Here is a 14,775-nt window from a genome sequence, read left to right on the forward strand (position 1 = left end):
CAGCATGGATCGGTGGGAAAGGATTGTTCTGCAGACCTCGGATGACCAGCAGTGGCGAGAGAATTTCAGGCTGAGGAAGGCAACCTTTTTTGAGATCTGTGCTGAACTGACCCTGGAGCTGCAGCAGCAGTGTACCAACATGCAGTACTCCATGTCCATGGACAAGTGGGTTGCCATTGTCATCTGGAAGTTGGCCACCCTTGCATGCTATTGGTTGTAGTCAGCCAATCTGGTGTAGGGAGATCAACTGTTGGAGCTATTGTCATGCAGGTGTGTCATGCCATCGAAAAGGTACTGTGATACTGGGTTAAAAAGCTTAACAGGAGATTATTGATGGTTTTGCAAGCATGGGGTTTTCAAACTGTACTGGGCATGTGCCTATAATTTGCCCCTTCCCTAAGTCACAGAATTTATAAACAGAAAGGGGTATTTCTCCACGGTGCTCCAAGGGCTGGTTGACAACTATGGCAAGTTTATGGACATAAATTCAGGGTAGCCTGGAAGGGCCCACAATGCTAGGATCTTTTGGGACTCAGTTCTGGTTACATTCATGGAGAAAGGACTGTTTGCCCCAATGATCACTCCAGACATTAAAGGTGTGGAGGTTGCTCCGATTATCCTGGGAGACCTGGTTTATCTTCTGCTTCCCTGGTTAATGAAGCCATTCACAGGCTGGTTGGGCAGAAGGAAGGCCATTTTTAGCTACCGACTCAGCAATTGCACAATGATAGTGGGGCGTGCATTTGGCTGTTAGGAAGGTGATGCTGTTTATGGAATAGGTTGCAAGCAGCAGAAAAAAACCCTCATTCCAACTATTATAGCTGCCTTCTGCACAATATTTGTGAGAGTAAGGGAGAAAGCCCAAATTGCTGGGTGGCAGGCTGAGGGGCAGACACATGCTCAGAAGTTCAAGCAGCCAGCATCGCATCCCACAGAAAATGGAAACAGCCAGGATAATATTGCCAGGGATGCCTATTGTTCTGGTTTGGAGTCTCAGGCCTGAAAATGTGCAGCTGTCCATCCAGTGTTAACCTAGGGCGGGGGATGAGGCTGGGATGGAATGTGAACTGGGCACTCTGGTTTCTGGGTGGTGGAAGTGAAACTTTGTGGTAATGCTTCATTTACCGTGTGTCTCTGCCGACATATTTTTGTGAAACCCTATGATTTATTTCACTTTTAAGGGTTTTCTGTGTTTAATGCAGTGCTGACTCATTAGCAATGAATTTTTATCATTTTGTTATTAAACAGCAAATATGTAACAAACAAAAAAGAGTTTCAACTGAACCAATAACAAAACAATTTTTAGTATGAAACAATACATTTTAAAAAGAATCTATTAACTAACAATGGTAAAGAAACCTTTAATTAAAACAACAGTGAAGCCACGACTGAAAGTGCAACAGTGCAGAACAAAAGTATAGGGGGACTCTGCCCCTTCTTGTTTGTGGGTACTTCTGGGGTTGAGTCGTGTGGCTTGAAGTTACATGCGGTGTTGGAAGGCTCAAAAGAGCTGGGCTCCCAGGTGCAACTGTTCCCTGTGCCCAGAGGTTGGGTCTGTGAAGGGAGTGGCACCTGGGTGTATTGCTGTGGGGGTACAGCAGGGAGGAGTTGCTGGTATTTTCAGTAGCCTTTATTGCCCAAGGTCTGAAGAACTGGCTGGGTCCTGGCTGACAGGACGGCAGTGCTTGCTGCCCTACCAACAGCATGCTTTGCGGCAGAGCGTTTTGGCTTAGTATTGCACCCATGAGTTGCCTCTACATCTGCCTGTCTCTTTCCATGCTCTCTTTGGTCATGGTGATGCTTTCCCTGGCAACCGCCATGCTCTCCTTGGCCATGCCATGTTCTCTTGGGAGAGCTTCCTGTCTTTTTCCCTCTCCATCCGACAGTACTGCCTTCCCCTCTGCCGCCACCACGTCATCTGCTTGCATGGGTGTAGTTTGGAGGGGCGGGAGGGCATTGCCCCCCCAAACTGCAAGCCTTGGGCAGGTGTGGAATTTGCCCCCCCTCCCCCATGTGCGGCCCCATTGGGCTGACTGGAGCCGCCCCCTCCAAATATAGAAGTCAAACTATGCCTGTCTGTTTGGTGGTGCGATGGGTGAAGACCAAAGCCAAATTCAAGCAGTCTCTGTGTATTTGCAGTTGCCAGCATAGCAACCCAGACTATTGTTGGATCCATGCCGGCCAAAAGCAAAGCAAAAATGGCGCTAGCTTGCCCAAAAGGGAAGTACAGGGTGGCGACAGTGCAAACATGGAATTTTAAAAAAAATTTGAATCTGCCTGGCTTCCCAAAATTCATAATGGAAAACTCCAGGATGAACACTGCTCAGCACCGAAGCAAAGGAGTCTGGGATACCCTCCAAGAATGCCATGCCCGTAGCACACAGCAAGCTGACAGTGTGCACACTCACTTTGAATTGAAAGATGGAACCAGGCACTCTGTGTGTACACTTCTTGGTGTGGCTTCCACACTGCATATTACCTGATGCACAGCAAAAAGCTTCAGGTTAAATCCCCCATGTAGACAAACCCTTAGTGTTTCTCCAAAAGGGCTGAACACAATTTTTTTTCAATTAGTAAATCAGCCTTATGCACCTGCTAGAACCTATTGCTGTCTAGGTCAAAATGTTAGCAAGGAAAATACATTGCATGGTTAGAGAAAGGTACTATTTGGCAATAGCAGTTGCAGTATGGTAATGCCACAACCCTAACTTCCTTCCCTAGGCAGTGCAGTCCCAGACTCTCACACTCAGCTCTCGTCTTCCCCCATGTGTATCTCAGTGCCGCCCAGCAACTGAGAGCTCCAACTGACACAGGAGCTGTTGGAAGCAGCGTTGATGATTCAGCAGGCAGAGTGCTTTGCTGTGGATGTGGATCAGTACTCCTGCATGGAACTATGTGGGGACCTGACTGCTGAAGGTGCAGACTTAGGGATGTTGGGTCAGACTTTGTGCTGTGTATCCCTGGAGGTGCAGCACAAATGGCACAGCCTGGGAGAGGGGCAAAAATAGTTTAATGCCCCATTGGCACCTGTAGGATTCAGGGCTGTTCTGAGAGCTGGCCCAGCCTCTGGAAAAAGTCAGAGCAGCTCCAGGGACTGCTGTAACTTTCAGTAGCAGCCCATAGAGACTGCTCGGCAGTCACTTCCTTTTCCACCCTCAGTTACCTCCCAGCATGCCTGTGCACCAGCGGCTCTGTGACCAACCTACAGCCATCTATGCCAGCCACTCACTGCCCTTCACTGGGGTGTTCCTCAAAAACTGGTTAAGCACCTCAGCCACCAGAAAGGGGCCTCAACAGAGCCCAGAATCAGACCAAAGACATAAAACTGACCTCTTGTCCATTCATGTTCATTAAAGCTCTCCTGACACATTTGATAAGAGCAGGCGTGTTAACTCAGGTGTCTCGGCCAAATCCCCCTTTGGAGAATTAGATTCTGCCTTCTGAAAACACTGTTGCTGTTTCACAAAGACATAAGATTCACTTCTAGACTTAAACAGCTATGTAGAGTTGTTGTGTGCTGTTAAACAGCTGTCACATTTTGCTTTAGAGGTGGTTGCATTTCAGCCCTTGGTGAGGTGAAGGTCCTTGTGAACAGTTTGCAAACTGTTCTGGGGATCCTTCGGGATGAAAGCTTCTATCAAAATGTCAGCAGTTATTAAGGTAGTTCTCTGCGTAAACACAAGCATTTGAGTCATCTTCAGTTTCTCTCATTCAGTCATCTCAGTGTCTTCAGCCAGATGGCTCGCAGGGCACCCATGGCTTCTTGCCTCCTTTCCCCCAACAGTGTCTTGTGCAACCCCTCCAGATCCCTCCATTTGCTCTCCTGCTTCATGAAGCCTCATTTCAAAGGCACCATCCTCCCTGCTGCGGACTGCAGGGGATTCCCTTTCTCATCCATAAGGTTTGCCACTGGGCACTATGAAGCAATCCTTCCCCCAAAGCACTGTCACTAAGTCACTCTGCCAGCTCCATGCTGGCCTGGGCTCTGATCCAAGATAGTTATGATGACTCTGCACAGACTATGAGCCTGATCCAAAGCCCATTGAAATCAATGGTAGTCTTTCCATTGACTTCAATGGGTTTTGGACCATGCTCCAGGTGAGCATAAGACAATAACACACTGTGACCTAATCATGTCTGTGTCTTTGTGATGCAGTGAACCACTCAACAACATGTGTGTGAGGAAGTTGTTGGAGACGAATAGGATGTTAGTGCTGGGGCCTCTCCATCAAAGGACGCAAGCACCTTTTGGCTATGACCTGTCATGTGGAGATATTGTGGACACCAAAACAATGCCTGTGTTTCTTTCTCTTGTTAGCCTGCAAGGACTTCAGCCAGGGCAAGATCATTCAGAGGGTGAGAGAGAGGACAGGCTGGCTATGCTAAAGGAGAGCAGAGCAGGACCAGGACAAGAAGCTGAAATAATGTTTTCAGCATAGGCAAACAAGAATGGGGATGGAGGGAGACCTCCTAAGTATCGACATGAGGGTGTCTGTAATGGAAGAGTTGGGTCAGAGCACAAATGCACTGTGTCCATCCACCTGCTACTGCCAATATGTGAGTTGGGAAGTGACAAACCTTTTCCATCATTATCACAATGCCTCTGACCTTTTCTCCGTGTTTCACAGGGAGGTCACTTTGAGGATGCTAATAAACTAAAACAACTATTCCCATCAAGAGAAAATGTGATCAGGAAAGATTCGTGCCTTTGCTCTCCCCATCTCTTCTATCTTCTTAGTAGCTTATCTTAAGAGGTAGTCAAATTATTCATTGCTAAGAATATGCCTAGCAAATGTAGGCCTTTTGCTGCTTGCAAATCATTTAGGAACCAATCCTGATTTCAGCAAATGTATTAGTTATTTATGACTATTCGCTGGATTGTTTGGATGAACAGTTTTGACCCTGTGGTTTGCTCAAGAACCATTCATCTTAGCTGTTTCCTATTTGTTATTCATGCTGTATGCTTGGCCACATACGCCACATGGTATTGTCTCTGCTACCTGATTAGATGAATGAAACATTTAAACAGGAAAATATCAAAAAGCAAATACAGAATAAGGTGCCTTTGATACAAGTTTTCAGATGAAGGGTCATTCATGCTAGAATTGATGAAACACTCAGGATCCATGAACATTTTCATGGCCAGGCTGCCAGTCATCCAAATAACCATGCAAACCAAATAACATGACCACTGTGAACAGCCGCGGAGTGAAGTCAGGCTGTTTGCAAATCCATTTTTCACTGTTCGCCACGGTTTACACTTTCCCATTTGGGGTTCTGGCATCTGTGAGTTAAAGGAAGTCATGGGGGGGAAGGGGAGTGTTTCTTTTAAAAAAGAGAGTGAGATTGAGAGGAGGACACAGGCACTCAAATACCCTGTCTGTGCTTGGTATATTAGGCAGCCCGTGCTCTTGGCTGGGAGCCCAGACAAGGCTTTTGTAATCAAAACATGATCTTGTATGCTGTGCAACCAGTGCTGAGAAAGGCCGTCTGATGACTCTCCTCTTTTAGCTCTGCTTTGGAATCCACCAGGCTTCACCGCCGAGGTCCAAAATGCAGCGATCTGTGAGTGCTGCCTTTGTTGCTACTGGGAGGGGAGTGGGGGGATTCATTTCTCTTTAAAAAAAAAGCCAAGAAGTGACTTGCGCTCACTCTCATTTTGTTGTTGTTGTTTTGGGGGGTTGTTTGTTGCCAACAGCTGTGTATCTAAAATGATCTGAGACGCGTGGGAGGGAGGGGAGTGGATTTCGTATGCCGGATTTCATGTACCGATCACTGGGGCAGTTTGCCGTCGCTGGTTTAGGATGTTGTTCTTATCCAGAAGGGTGGGAGCATTGGGAGGAAAAAACCCATAAAGCCAGGTAATGCTGGACATTACTCATCCTGGTACTGGGAGTCGGGGGGCTTACAGCTACAGCTGTCAGATCAGAGGCAGAGAATATTTCTTAGAGAGCTGGTGCACTGGATTTCATAGAAAAATGCTAGTTTAGGGGCCTGTCCCTCTTCCTTTTCCCTTCCCCCACCTTCTCTCTCTCTCTCTCACCATCACTCCCTTCTGAGCTCTCTCACTTCAGAAACAGCTGATTGTGAAAGTCTGCAGGGAAAGATGTGCACAGAAAGATGATTCCTGAGACAAGAGGTGCTCTCAAGCACTGATGAGTTGCATAATGGGGGTGTGTGTTAGGAGTGGGGGGGACAGAATGAGACATTGCCATGTAACTGAAGCACATTGCCTCTTGCTTCCCTTGCCGCCTTTTGTTACATTTTCATTTTTAATAGAAAGAGGTCTTTCTTTACAGTGCTCTCTCTCTGTCTCTGAGGCATCAGGCTCTGCTTTCTGATTCATAGCACACTGCACACTTGTTCTGCCAAATCCATTTACAACTCCCTGCTCTAGACACTGTGACATACGGGTGCCTTGGTTCCCCGGAAGAGCTTTATTCCGGGTAGGGTGAAGTGTAGCCACTTTTCATCCTAAGTGGCAGCGCAGCCTGCATTCTTTCCAGCAGCTCAGGAATGGGCACATACCCTTGTTATCGACTGGCTCAGACCAGCAGCTAGTAAGAAAATGCTGACCACGCTTGGACGTACAATCAGTGCTCCCCAGAGAATCAGTGTCAGGGCTCAAAATGCTGCTCTGCATTTCTGTGGACAAGTTGTTTTTGTTCGGTTGCTATGTTTTTTCTGAGTGGGGCGGGTGTGGGTTTCCATTTACTTCCCCCAAGTATTTTGATGAAACTGAGCACCCTTCCCCATCACCCAAAAATAGGCTGAATAGCAGCAAAACTTTTCTGGCAGAAACATCTATCAGACTGGAATAATCTCCCTAGGGAAATGGTGGAAGCCCCATTGCTAGATTCATTTCAAACTGGACAAAACACTGACAAATATACAATAGGGAACAATCTTGCACAACCATGGGAAGAACTAGATGACCTAACAGATCTTTTTCAGTTCTGATTTGCCTTCTAAAAAAATCTGAATTCGCAATGGCTTTCCTGGAATGCGGCTCTGCTGTTATCCATTTACGTGAATTTAAAAGTTAAAGGTGTATATTTCAAGGCACACAATACACTGATCCCACCCTGAAAAAGGCAACATGCCCACCACTCTGCAAACACATAGCCTACCCACCCAGTACACTCAGAACAGAGAGTCTGTTGAGAGCGACACTGAATTCAGATTAACCAGTCTTGCAAAATTGCTATAAAATGTACCTTCCTCGGTGCAAAATCTGCTTACCTGCCACTGGATGATTGATGATAATGAAGAAAGAATATTTCATTCACCTGCAAAAATAAAAACAATAAAAAACGGCCGATTCGGAAAATTTTGCAGGACTGGCTTGCAAATTGTGGGTCTTTAGGAAGGACTGTTACAGCATCATTGACAAAGTATGACTGTTACTGATGGACTTCATGTTCAATCTTGACATGAATGAAAATATGTTGAAACAGAATGGGAGGTACCTTTTAGCGAACGAGTTTAGCTATCTTTTCCCTCACTAGTTTCTCTCCTGTTCCTTTTGATCCCATCGCATCTTACAGCCTAGGTCCTGATCGTGCAATGAGCTCTATGCAGTCAGATCTCTGTGCCCACAGGGGAGCCCATTAATGTCAATGAGGCTCTGTTTGGGGTCAGGGGGTCTGCCTGCATGGAGCTCATTGCAGGATCAGGGCCTAAGCATGACTCGGTCAGTACTAGGATGGGAGATCCCCAAGGAACACTTACACGCTGCAAGAAGTGGTACTGGTTACCTAGTTGGCATCCTTCCCCAGTGTGATATTAAAAAAAATTGTGGTCCTGGCAACCACTAGTTCCTAAAGATCTCATGGGACTTTTTTAAGAGCAGTGATATTAAATTCTGACCAAATTCAAGTTTGATAATTATTATTACTTGTTGTTTTGTATTACCACAGTATTTGGGCTCCATAGTGCTATGTGCTGCACCAACACAAAACGGAAAGACAGTCGCTGCCCCAGAAAGCTCACAACCCAAATATTCTATTTGATCTGATCTGTCGCAATGCTTATATGGTGCCCTTCTCCTTGGTATCTGAATATCTCTTCTAATTATCTGTACATAGAATCATAGAATCATAGAATATCAGGGTTGGAAGGGACCTCCGGAGGTCATCTAGTCCAACCCCCTGCTCAAAGCAGGACCAATCCCCAACTAAATCATCCCAGCCAGGGCTTTGTCAAGCCTGACCTTAAAAATATCTAAGGAAGGAGATTCCACCACCTCCCTAGGTAACGCATTCCAGTGTTTCACCACCCTCCTAGTGAAAAAGTTTTTCCTAATATCCAACCTAAACCTCCCCCACTGCAACTTGAGAACATTACTCCTTGTTCTGTCATCAACTACCACTGAGAACAGTCTAGATCCATCCTCTTTGGAACCCCCTTTCAGGTAGCTGAATGCAGCTAAATCCCCCCTCATTCTTCTCTTCCGCAGACTAAACAATCCCAGTTCCCTCAAACGCTCCTCATACGTCATGTGTTCCAGTCCCCTAATCATTTTTGTTGCCCTCCACTGGACGTTTTCCAATTTTTCCACATCCTTCTTGTAGTGTGGGGCCCAAAACTGGACACAGTACTCCAGATGAGGAATAGAGGGGAACGATCACGTCCTTCGATCTGCTGGCAATGCCCCTACTTATACATCACAAAATGTCATTGGCCTTCTTGGCAGCAAGGGCACACTGTTGACTCATATCCAGCTTCTCGTCCACTGTAACCCCTAGCTCCTTTTCTGCAGAACTGCTGCCTAGCCATTTGGTCCCTAGTCTGTAGCGGTGCATGGGATTCTTCCGTCCCAAGTGCAGGACTCTGCACTTGTCCTTGTTGAACCTCATCAGATGTTTTTTGGCCCAATCCTCTAATTTGTCTAGGTCCCTCTGTATCCTATCCCTAGTCCTATTTGGATTACTCAAATGAGGAGGGGTGGCAGGATCAGGCCAGTATTGTACGCAGTAGTTTGCTCCTTACTTTAAACTGTATGATCCCGTATTTGTTCATGTCACGTAGGACCACCTGTGACTTTTCCGCAGTTAGGCGCTTAATAGTAGAGAAAAAGAAAAGTTGGTTTCCCAATTCTTTTAATCACAGGGGATGTCTTCACTGCACTCATGAGGTGTGGCTACAGCTCATGCAGACATACCCGAGCTAGCTTTAATTTACCTAGCATGGGTCCTGGAGCAGCAAAGCTGCTACAGTGCAGGCTGTACAAGCCCATCTGGAGCCGTGGGTACTCACTTGCAGGGCTAGCCTATATAATGATTTAATTCTCTCTGCTTACCTAAGGTTCTCCCTGCACTTTCAAATGGGCCTGATGTTCTTCTTCACTTTTGTGATGCTTTAGGGGCTCACCCAGACCAGTAAAGGGTTGTCTCACCACCTGCCCTATAGCCCTGAGTGCTTCTGTGCTGTGCTGCTTTGGCTCAGAGTCCTGACACCAGCAGCCTCCTCCCAGCACAATGGCCTGACCGTGACTCCCACCAGCCTGGTTACTCTGCCCCTCCAGTCCTCAGGCTCCCCAAAACTCCCTGGAGTGTCCAGTCCCTCTCACTGCACCCTCACAGAAATGATCAAGTTTGCTGCTCCCGGAAAGAGAAAATACACAGCAGGCTATTAGCTTCACTGGGGTTTACACTCCCTCCACTTTAATGCACAGCACTGAGTTGGTTTATAGTAAACGTGAAACAAATTTATTAACGAAAGGACATAGGCTTAAGTGACATCAGGTACACAGAATCAGGACAGAAATGGTTACAAACAAACGAGCTAAAATATGCTTCTAAGATTACAGTCTAACTTAACAAACTAGAATGAGCAGCACGTGAATCACCCCTTGGGGAAGGCCAGCCCTTGGCTTCGCCCCTTCTGCCAGAGGCCCTTCCCCTTGCCTACCAGATCCCAGAGCCCCCCCAACGCGGCTGCTGGCCTTTCCACTCCAGCCCCAGGCTGCCCGAGCACCCCCAACACTAGATCACTGGGTGGGTGGTGTGGCCCCAACCTCAGCACTCCCAGCCCTGAAGCCCCAGGTGGGAGGCCCAACCCCAGCCCCCTCACCCCTGGCCCAGTGCCCTCAGCCCCAGAGTGCCGGGCGTAAGGCAGCGCGGACCCAGTACCTGCAGCCCCAGTGCCAGGCGGCAAGGCCCCAGCGTCCCAAGTCCCAGTGTGCCAGGTAGGCAGCACGGCCCTAGCGCCCCCAGCCCCAGAGCGCCGGGCAGGCTGCACAGCCCCAGCACCCCCAGACCTGGAGTGCCGGGTGGCGCAAGCACCGGCTCCAGCTGCCCCAAGTCCCAGCCACAGGCTGCCCTAGCCCCAGGCGGGGGGAAGAGTGGGTAGCTGGAGGGGACCAGGGGGCAAAGCATGAATGGGGGCATGCTAGGATGTTTGGGGAGGCTTAGCCTCCCCAGGCCTATGATACTTGCCGCCCTTACAGACTAGAGTCTTTTCCAGCATGGTGGCCAGTCTTTGGCTGAAATCCAACACAGAGCCCACGGCACTCAGCTTTTTTGTCTCCTCAGGTGAAGGATATCCCAAAGTCCTTTTCCAGGTCTATATATTCCCCCAAAGTTCATTGTCCTGGTATCAAGAGCCAGGAAGGTCTCCTGGGGGATTCAGTGTCCTGCCATCTTCATCAAAGTGTCCCCTCATGGTGAGTTCCCATGTGATGTTTCCTGCTGCAATTTTACAGTGCAGATGAAGTCTTCCCCACTGCCTGCAAGCTGATTGCTTTGTTTACTGATGATGTATCCCATTGGTCCATGGCTAGCAAGGTAAAAAGAGGAAATTCACAACCCTAAGTCTAAGGGCATGTCTGCACTACAAACTTTTTTTGACTCAACTTATGTTGGCATAAAGCTGCTGCAGTTTGTGTATTGCTTGTGTGCATGCATAATTGGTTCCTTGTATCAGCGCTGCACGTACTCCCCAGGAGTTAGAGTAGCATCTGTGTTAGTCTGTATTCGCAAAAAGAAAAGGAGTACTTGTGGCACCTTAGAGACTAACCAATTTATCTGAGCATAAGCTTTCGTGAGCTACAGCTCACTTCATCGGATGCAGGAGTGTTTGTTTCAGTCACCATGGGTCGGTATCCCAGTGTGCAACTCACCACAGTCCAGTGCACTGTCTGTTCGGAAGTTCTGGCAATGCATGATGGGGCAGAAATGAGTCGTGCAGGGGTGACTGGGACTGCGGGGTCAAATTCCCATCATGCAGTTTTCTTCCCCCTATAATGCCATCGCTGTCCCAGAATTTTTGCACCTATTTTGAAAATTCCACAAACTCATGTGGGACTTGTTGCTGTCTGCCATCTCTGACAGGAGCCCACACAGCTCTGCACTACTCTCATGAGCACTGCAGGCACAGGACACACGCCCCTCCGGTATTTGCAGAGCCAGAAGAGCTGCAGGGAATTCAATGATTTCCTGTAGGTCAGGTCGCTGTGGGACATCGCGAGAACCAATTCAACGTTGTTGTTGGCATTCACGGAGCAGCTGCAGATGGTGGAGCAGTGCTTCTGGGCCTGAGAAATGAGCACTGACTGATGGGACTGCATCGTAATGCAGGCGTGGGATGACAAGCAATGGCTGCAGAACTTTAGGATGCTCAAGACCCCATTCCTGGATCTGTGTGCTGAGTTCGCCCCAGGACTCCAGCTCAGGGACATAGAAATGGAAGCTGCACTGGCAGTGGAGAAATGAGTGGCGATCACACTGTGGAAACGTGCAACACTGGATTGCTACAAATCAGTGGGAAAAATTATTTTGGAGTTGGAAAATCCACTGTGGGGGCCATTGTCATGTAAGTGTGTAGGGCCATTAATCATCTCCTGCTATGCAGGATTGTGACTCTTGGCAATGTGCAGGACATAGTGGATAGATCTGCAGCTATGGGGTTCCTGAACTGTGGTGGAGCAATAGACATGGAGCACGTCCTTATTATGGCACCAGACCACCTTGCCACAGAGTACATCAAACAGAAAGGGCTGCTTTTCTATGGTTATGCAAGCATTGGTGGATCACGAGGGACATTTCACTGACATCAATGTGGTCTGGTCAGAGAAGGTGCATGATTCTCCCATCTTTAAGAACACAGGACTGTTCAGAAAGCTACAAGCAGGGAATTTCTTGCCCAACTGGCAAATTATCATTGGCAATGTTGAAATGCCAATAGGGATCTTGGAGAACCCAGCCTACCCCTTACTCCCCTGGCTCATGAAGCTGTACACCAGTCACCTCGACAGCACCAAGGAAAGATTCAGCTACCAGCTCAGCAAATGCAGAATGACAGTTGAATGTGCTTATGGTAGACTGAAGGGATGCTGGCGCTGTTTACTCACAAGATTTGGTCTCAGTGAGAAAACTATCCCAATGGTTATAGCTGCCTGATGTGTCCTGCATAATATCTGTGAGGGGGAAAAGTTGCCACTAGAGTGGAGGTGGAGCAGCTGTCTGCTGAGCTTGAATAACCAGATACAAGGGCTATCAGAAGAGCTCAATATGGAGCTATATGGCTCAGGGAGGCTTTGAAAGAGCGCTTTAATGGCGAACCGCAGTAATGGGTTATGGTGTACTGTGCTCTACCTGGCCCTGCAGTTTGGGGGCCTGTTAGGAATTGTATGAACCTTGCTGTACATTTATAACTATTACACTGTTTGTCACAGATCCTGTGAGTTGTGTCAAAGTTTACAATCCCAGGTGAATGCGTGCGTTCACTACCACCAGCCATACAGCAGAATATGTTAGGAACCAATAAAGATGAATTATTTTAATTTTATTGAGTAACAAAAACATTTCAAATAATTTTGTGCAAGTTAAAAGCAAATACATTAAAACCTTAACAAATTTATGGAACAGAATTTAAAGAAGGGGAAGGAACATTCATGTCCATTTTAGCTACATATACATCAACCGTGGCTCTCACTGGCCAGTGTATGAGAAGTTGTGGTTGTCAATGTCCCCCGGAGTGAAGTGGTGGGGTATGGATGTGGCCCTCAATGCCATGTGGAATGTTGAGAGGGATGTAGGGAGGTGCTGCAGTGGAGTTTTCCATGAGTCTGCGGGATCTGTGTTTGCTACCAGAGAAGACCCATCTTCAACTCCGACTTCTCGGCTTTTCTCCTTTCCACTCTTTCCTTCTCCACACAGTGTGCAATGCTCACCCCTCAGGCCCTCTGTTCAGTCTGATGCAGCACTGGCTTGCAGGAACTTACTGAACATGTCAGTCTGAGTCCTCTTCTTTCTCCTTATCTGGCTCAAGATTTTCATGTAGAGGGGGAACCTCAAGGCCACAACAGCAGTAGCCTACAGATAAAATACAGAGAGTGATTGTCAGTATAGTCACAATGGAAAGTGAAAGTTAAGATTCAGAAGTCCCTTCTCTTACTCCCCTAAAGTTTTAAACACAACATACTTATTGAAACTTCTGCTTATGCACCAGCCATAAGTATGGGTCACCAGAGGTGAGAGAATTGAGGATGGAATTACTCGGTTGCATGAAATATGATAGGGCAATGGCACTGAATGCTGCACTGTTTTCCAAAGGTGATGCGGATTTTAGCTGAGATCTCACTCCTGAGTTTAACAAAAGCACAGACAGCACAGCTGCTGCTGCTGTCCTGAAAGCACCCGGGCCCAAAGACAGCTAGCCTGTGTGCTGCAATGATGCCTGCTGAAGTTATCAATGACTGGCACGGGAAAGCATCCTACCGCAGAGAGAGATAAGGCTGCCCTCCCTAGAAACCTTCAGCAGAGGATTGCAGAGTACCTCCATGGAAGTTTCATTGAGTTCAGACAGGAGAATTCAAGGGATGTCCCTGTGTACATAAACAAACTGCTCTGCATCCCCCCCCCCCACAACTCTACAGGGGAATGACAAGCAGATAACAACCCTCCCTCTGTTGTACTTATACCTCTTCTAGTATGAGTAAATTAATGAAAAGTCACTAGATGTGTCCTGTTAATTTGGGGGTGCCATCAGTACATAATTGTAACTGGAAATAAATTTACACACTTATCCAAGGGTACTTCCCCCGCATCGGGCTTGCCCGTGCTCGACTGCCAGGACTGCCTGCAGTGGAGTCTCAAACAGCTTCTGGCTTGAAGCATAGCTTGACCCCCCTGTTGCATGTACCTCATCCTCCTCCTCCAGCACCTTGTTGATACCAGGGCCTGTGACACAAACCTAGCCCAATGATGGACCTGGTGGAAGGAGGAGTTCGAGCTGTTCACAGGCCTGGCCATGCAGGATGACACAGCAGGAAAGTAAAACTGTTATTTGACCTCACTGGGGAACAAGGCAGAGAAGTCTGCAGCACTCTGAAATTCACCCCTGCCTCAAGCCTCACAGTAGTACTGTTCTAGGAGCCCTGGGGATGTATTGCTCCCCAAAGCAGAATGAAACTGTGGCCTGACACAAGCTTTTCGCTAAAGACCAGTCCAAAAGGAAGGGGAAAGACCCCTTATGTTACTGCCTTACACACTCTGGCTGCTACATGCAATTCTGGGGACTTGACAGTCTCCCTAATTCAAAACAGGATAGTCTGTGGCACTTGGGATCACCGCCTGTGGGAGTGGCTGCTTCAGGAAGGCAATCTCACATTAGACAAATGCTTAGACATGGGCTGCAGTGGAAACGTCAAGAGAAAGGATGAAAGCCCTAAGAGACACAAACATCCCCAGAAGCACATGCAGGGAGACAACAGCAAAGGAGATCAGGTGGCCAGTGGTCCGTACCCATAGTGAGATGAATTTACTGTGTGAG

At 47.7% G+C, this 14,775-nt stretch overlaps 1 protein-coding gene across 1 annotated transcript in view; it reads left to right on the plus strand.

Moving 5' to 3' along the window:
* The first annotated feature begins 204 nt into the window (after positions 1-204).
* Positions 205-14,775, plus strand: part of CCDC9B (coiled-coil domain containing 9B) — a 91,801-nt gene continuing 77,230 nt past the window's right edge. The window contains exon 1 of the mRNA XM_077818686.1: positions 205-291. Coding sequence (XP_077674812.1) covers positions 205-291 — 87 coding nt within the window. The remainder of the gene's footprint in view (positions 292-14,775) is intronic.

The sequence above is a fragment of the Eretmochelys imbricata genome, chromosome 6, assembly GCF_965152235.1.
Source record: "Eretmochelys imbricata isolate rEreImb1 chromosome 6, rEreImb1.hap1, whole genome shotgun sequence".
Classification (NCBI taxonomy): domain Eukaryota; kingdom Metazoa; phylum Chordata; order Testudines; family Cheloniidae; genus Eretmochelys; species Eretmochelys imbricata.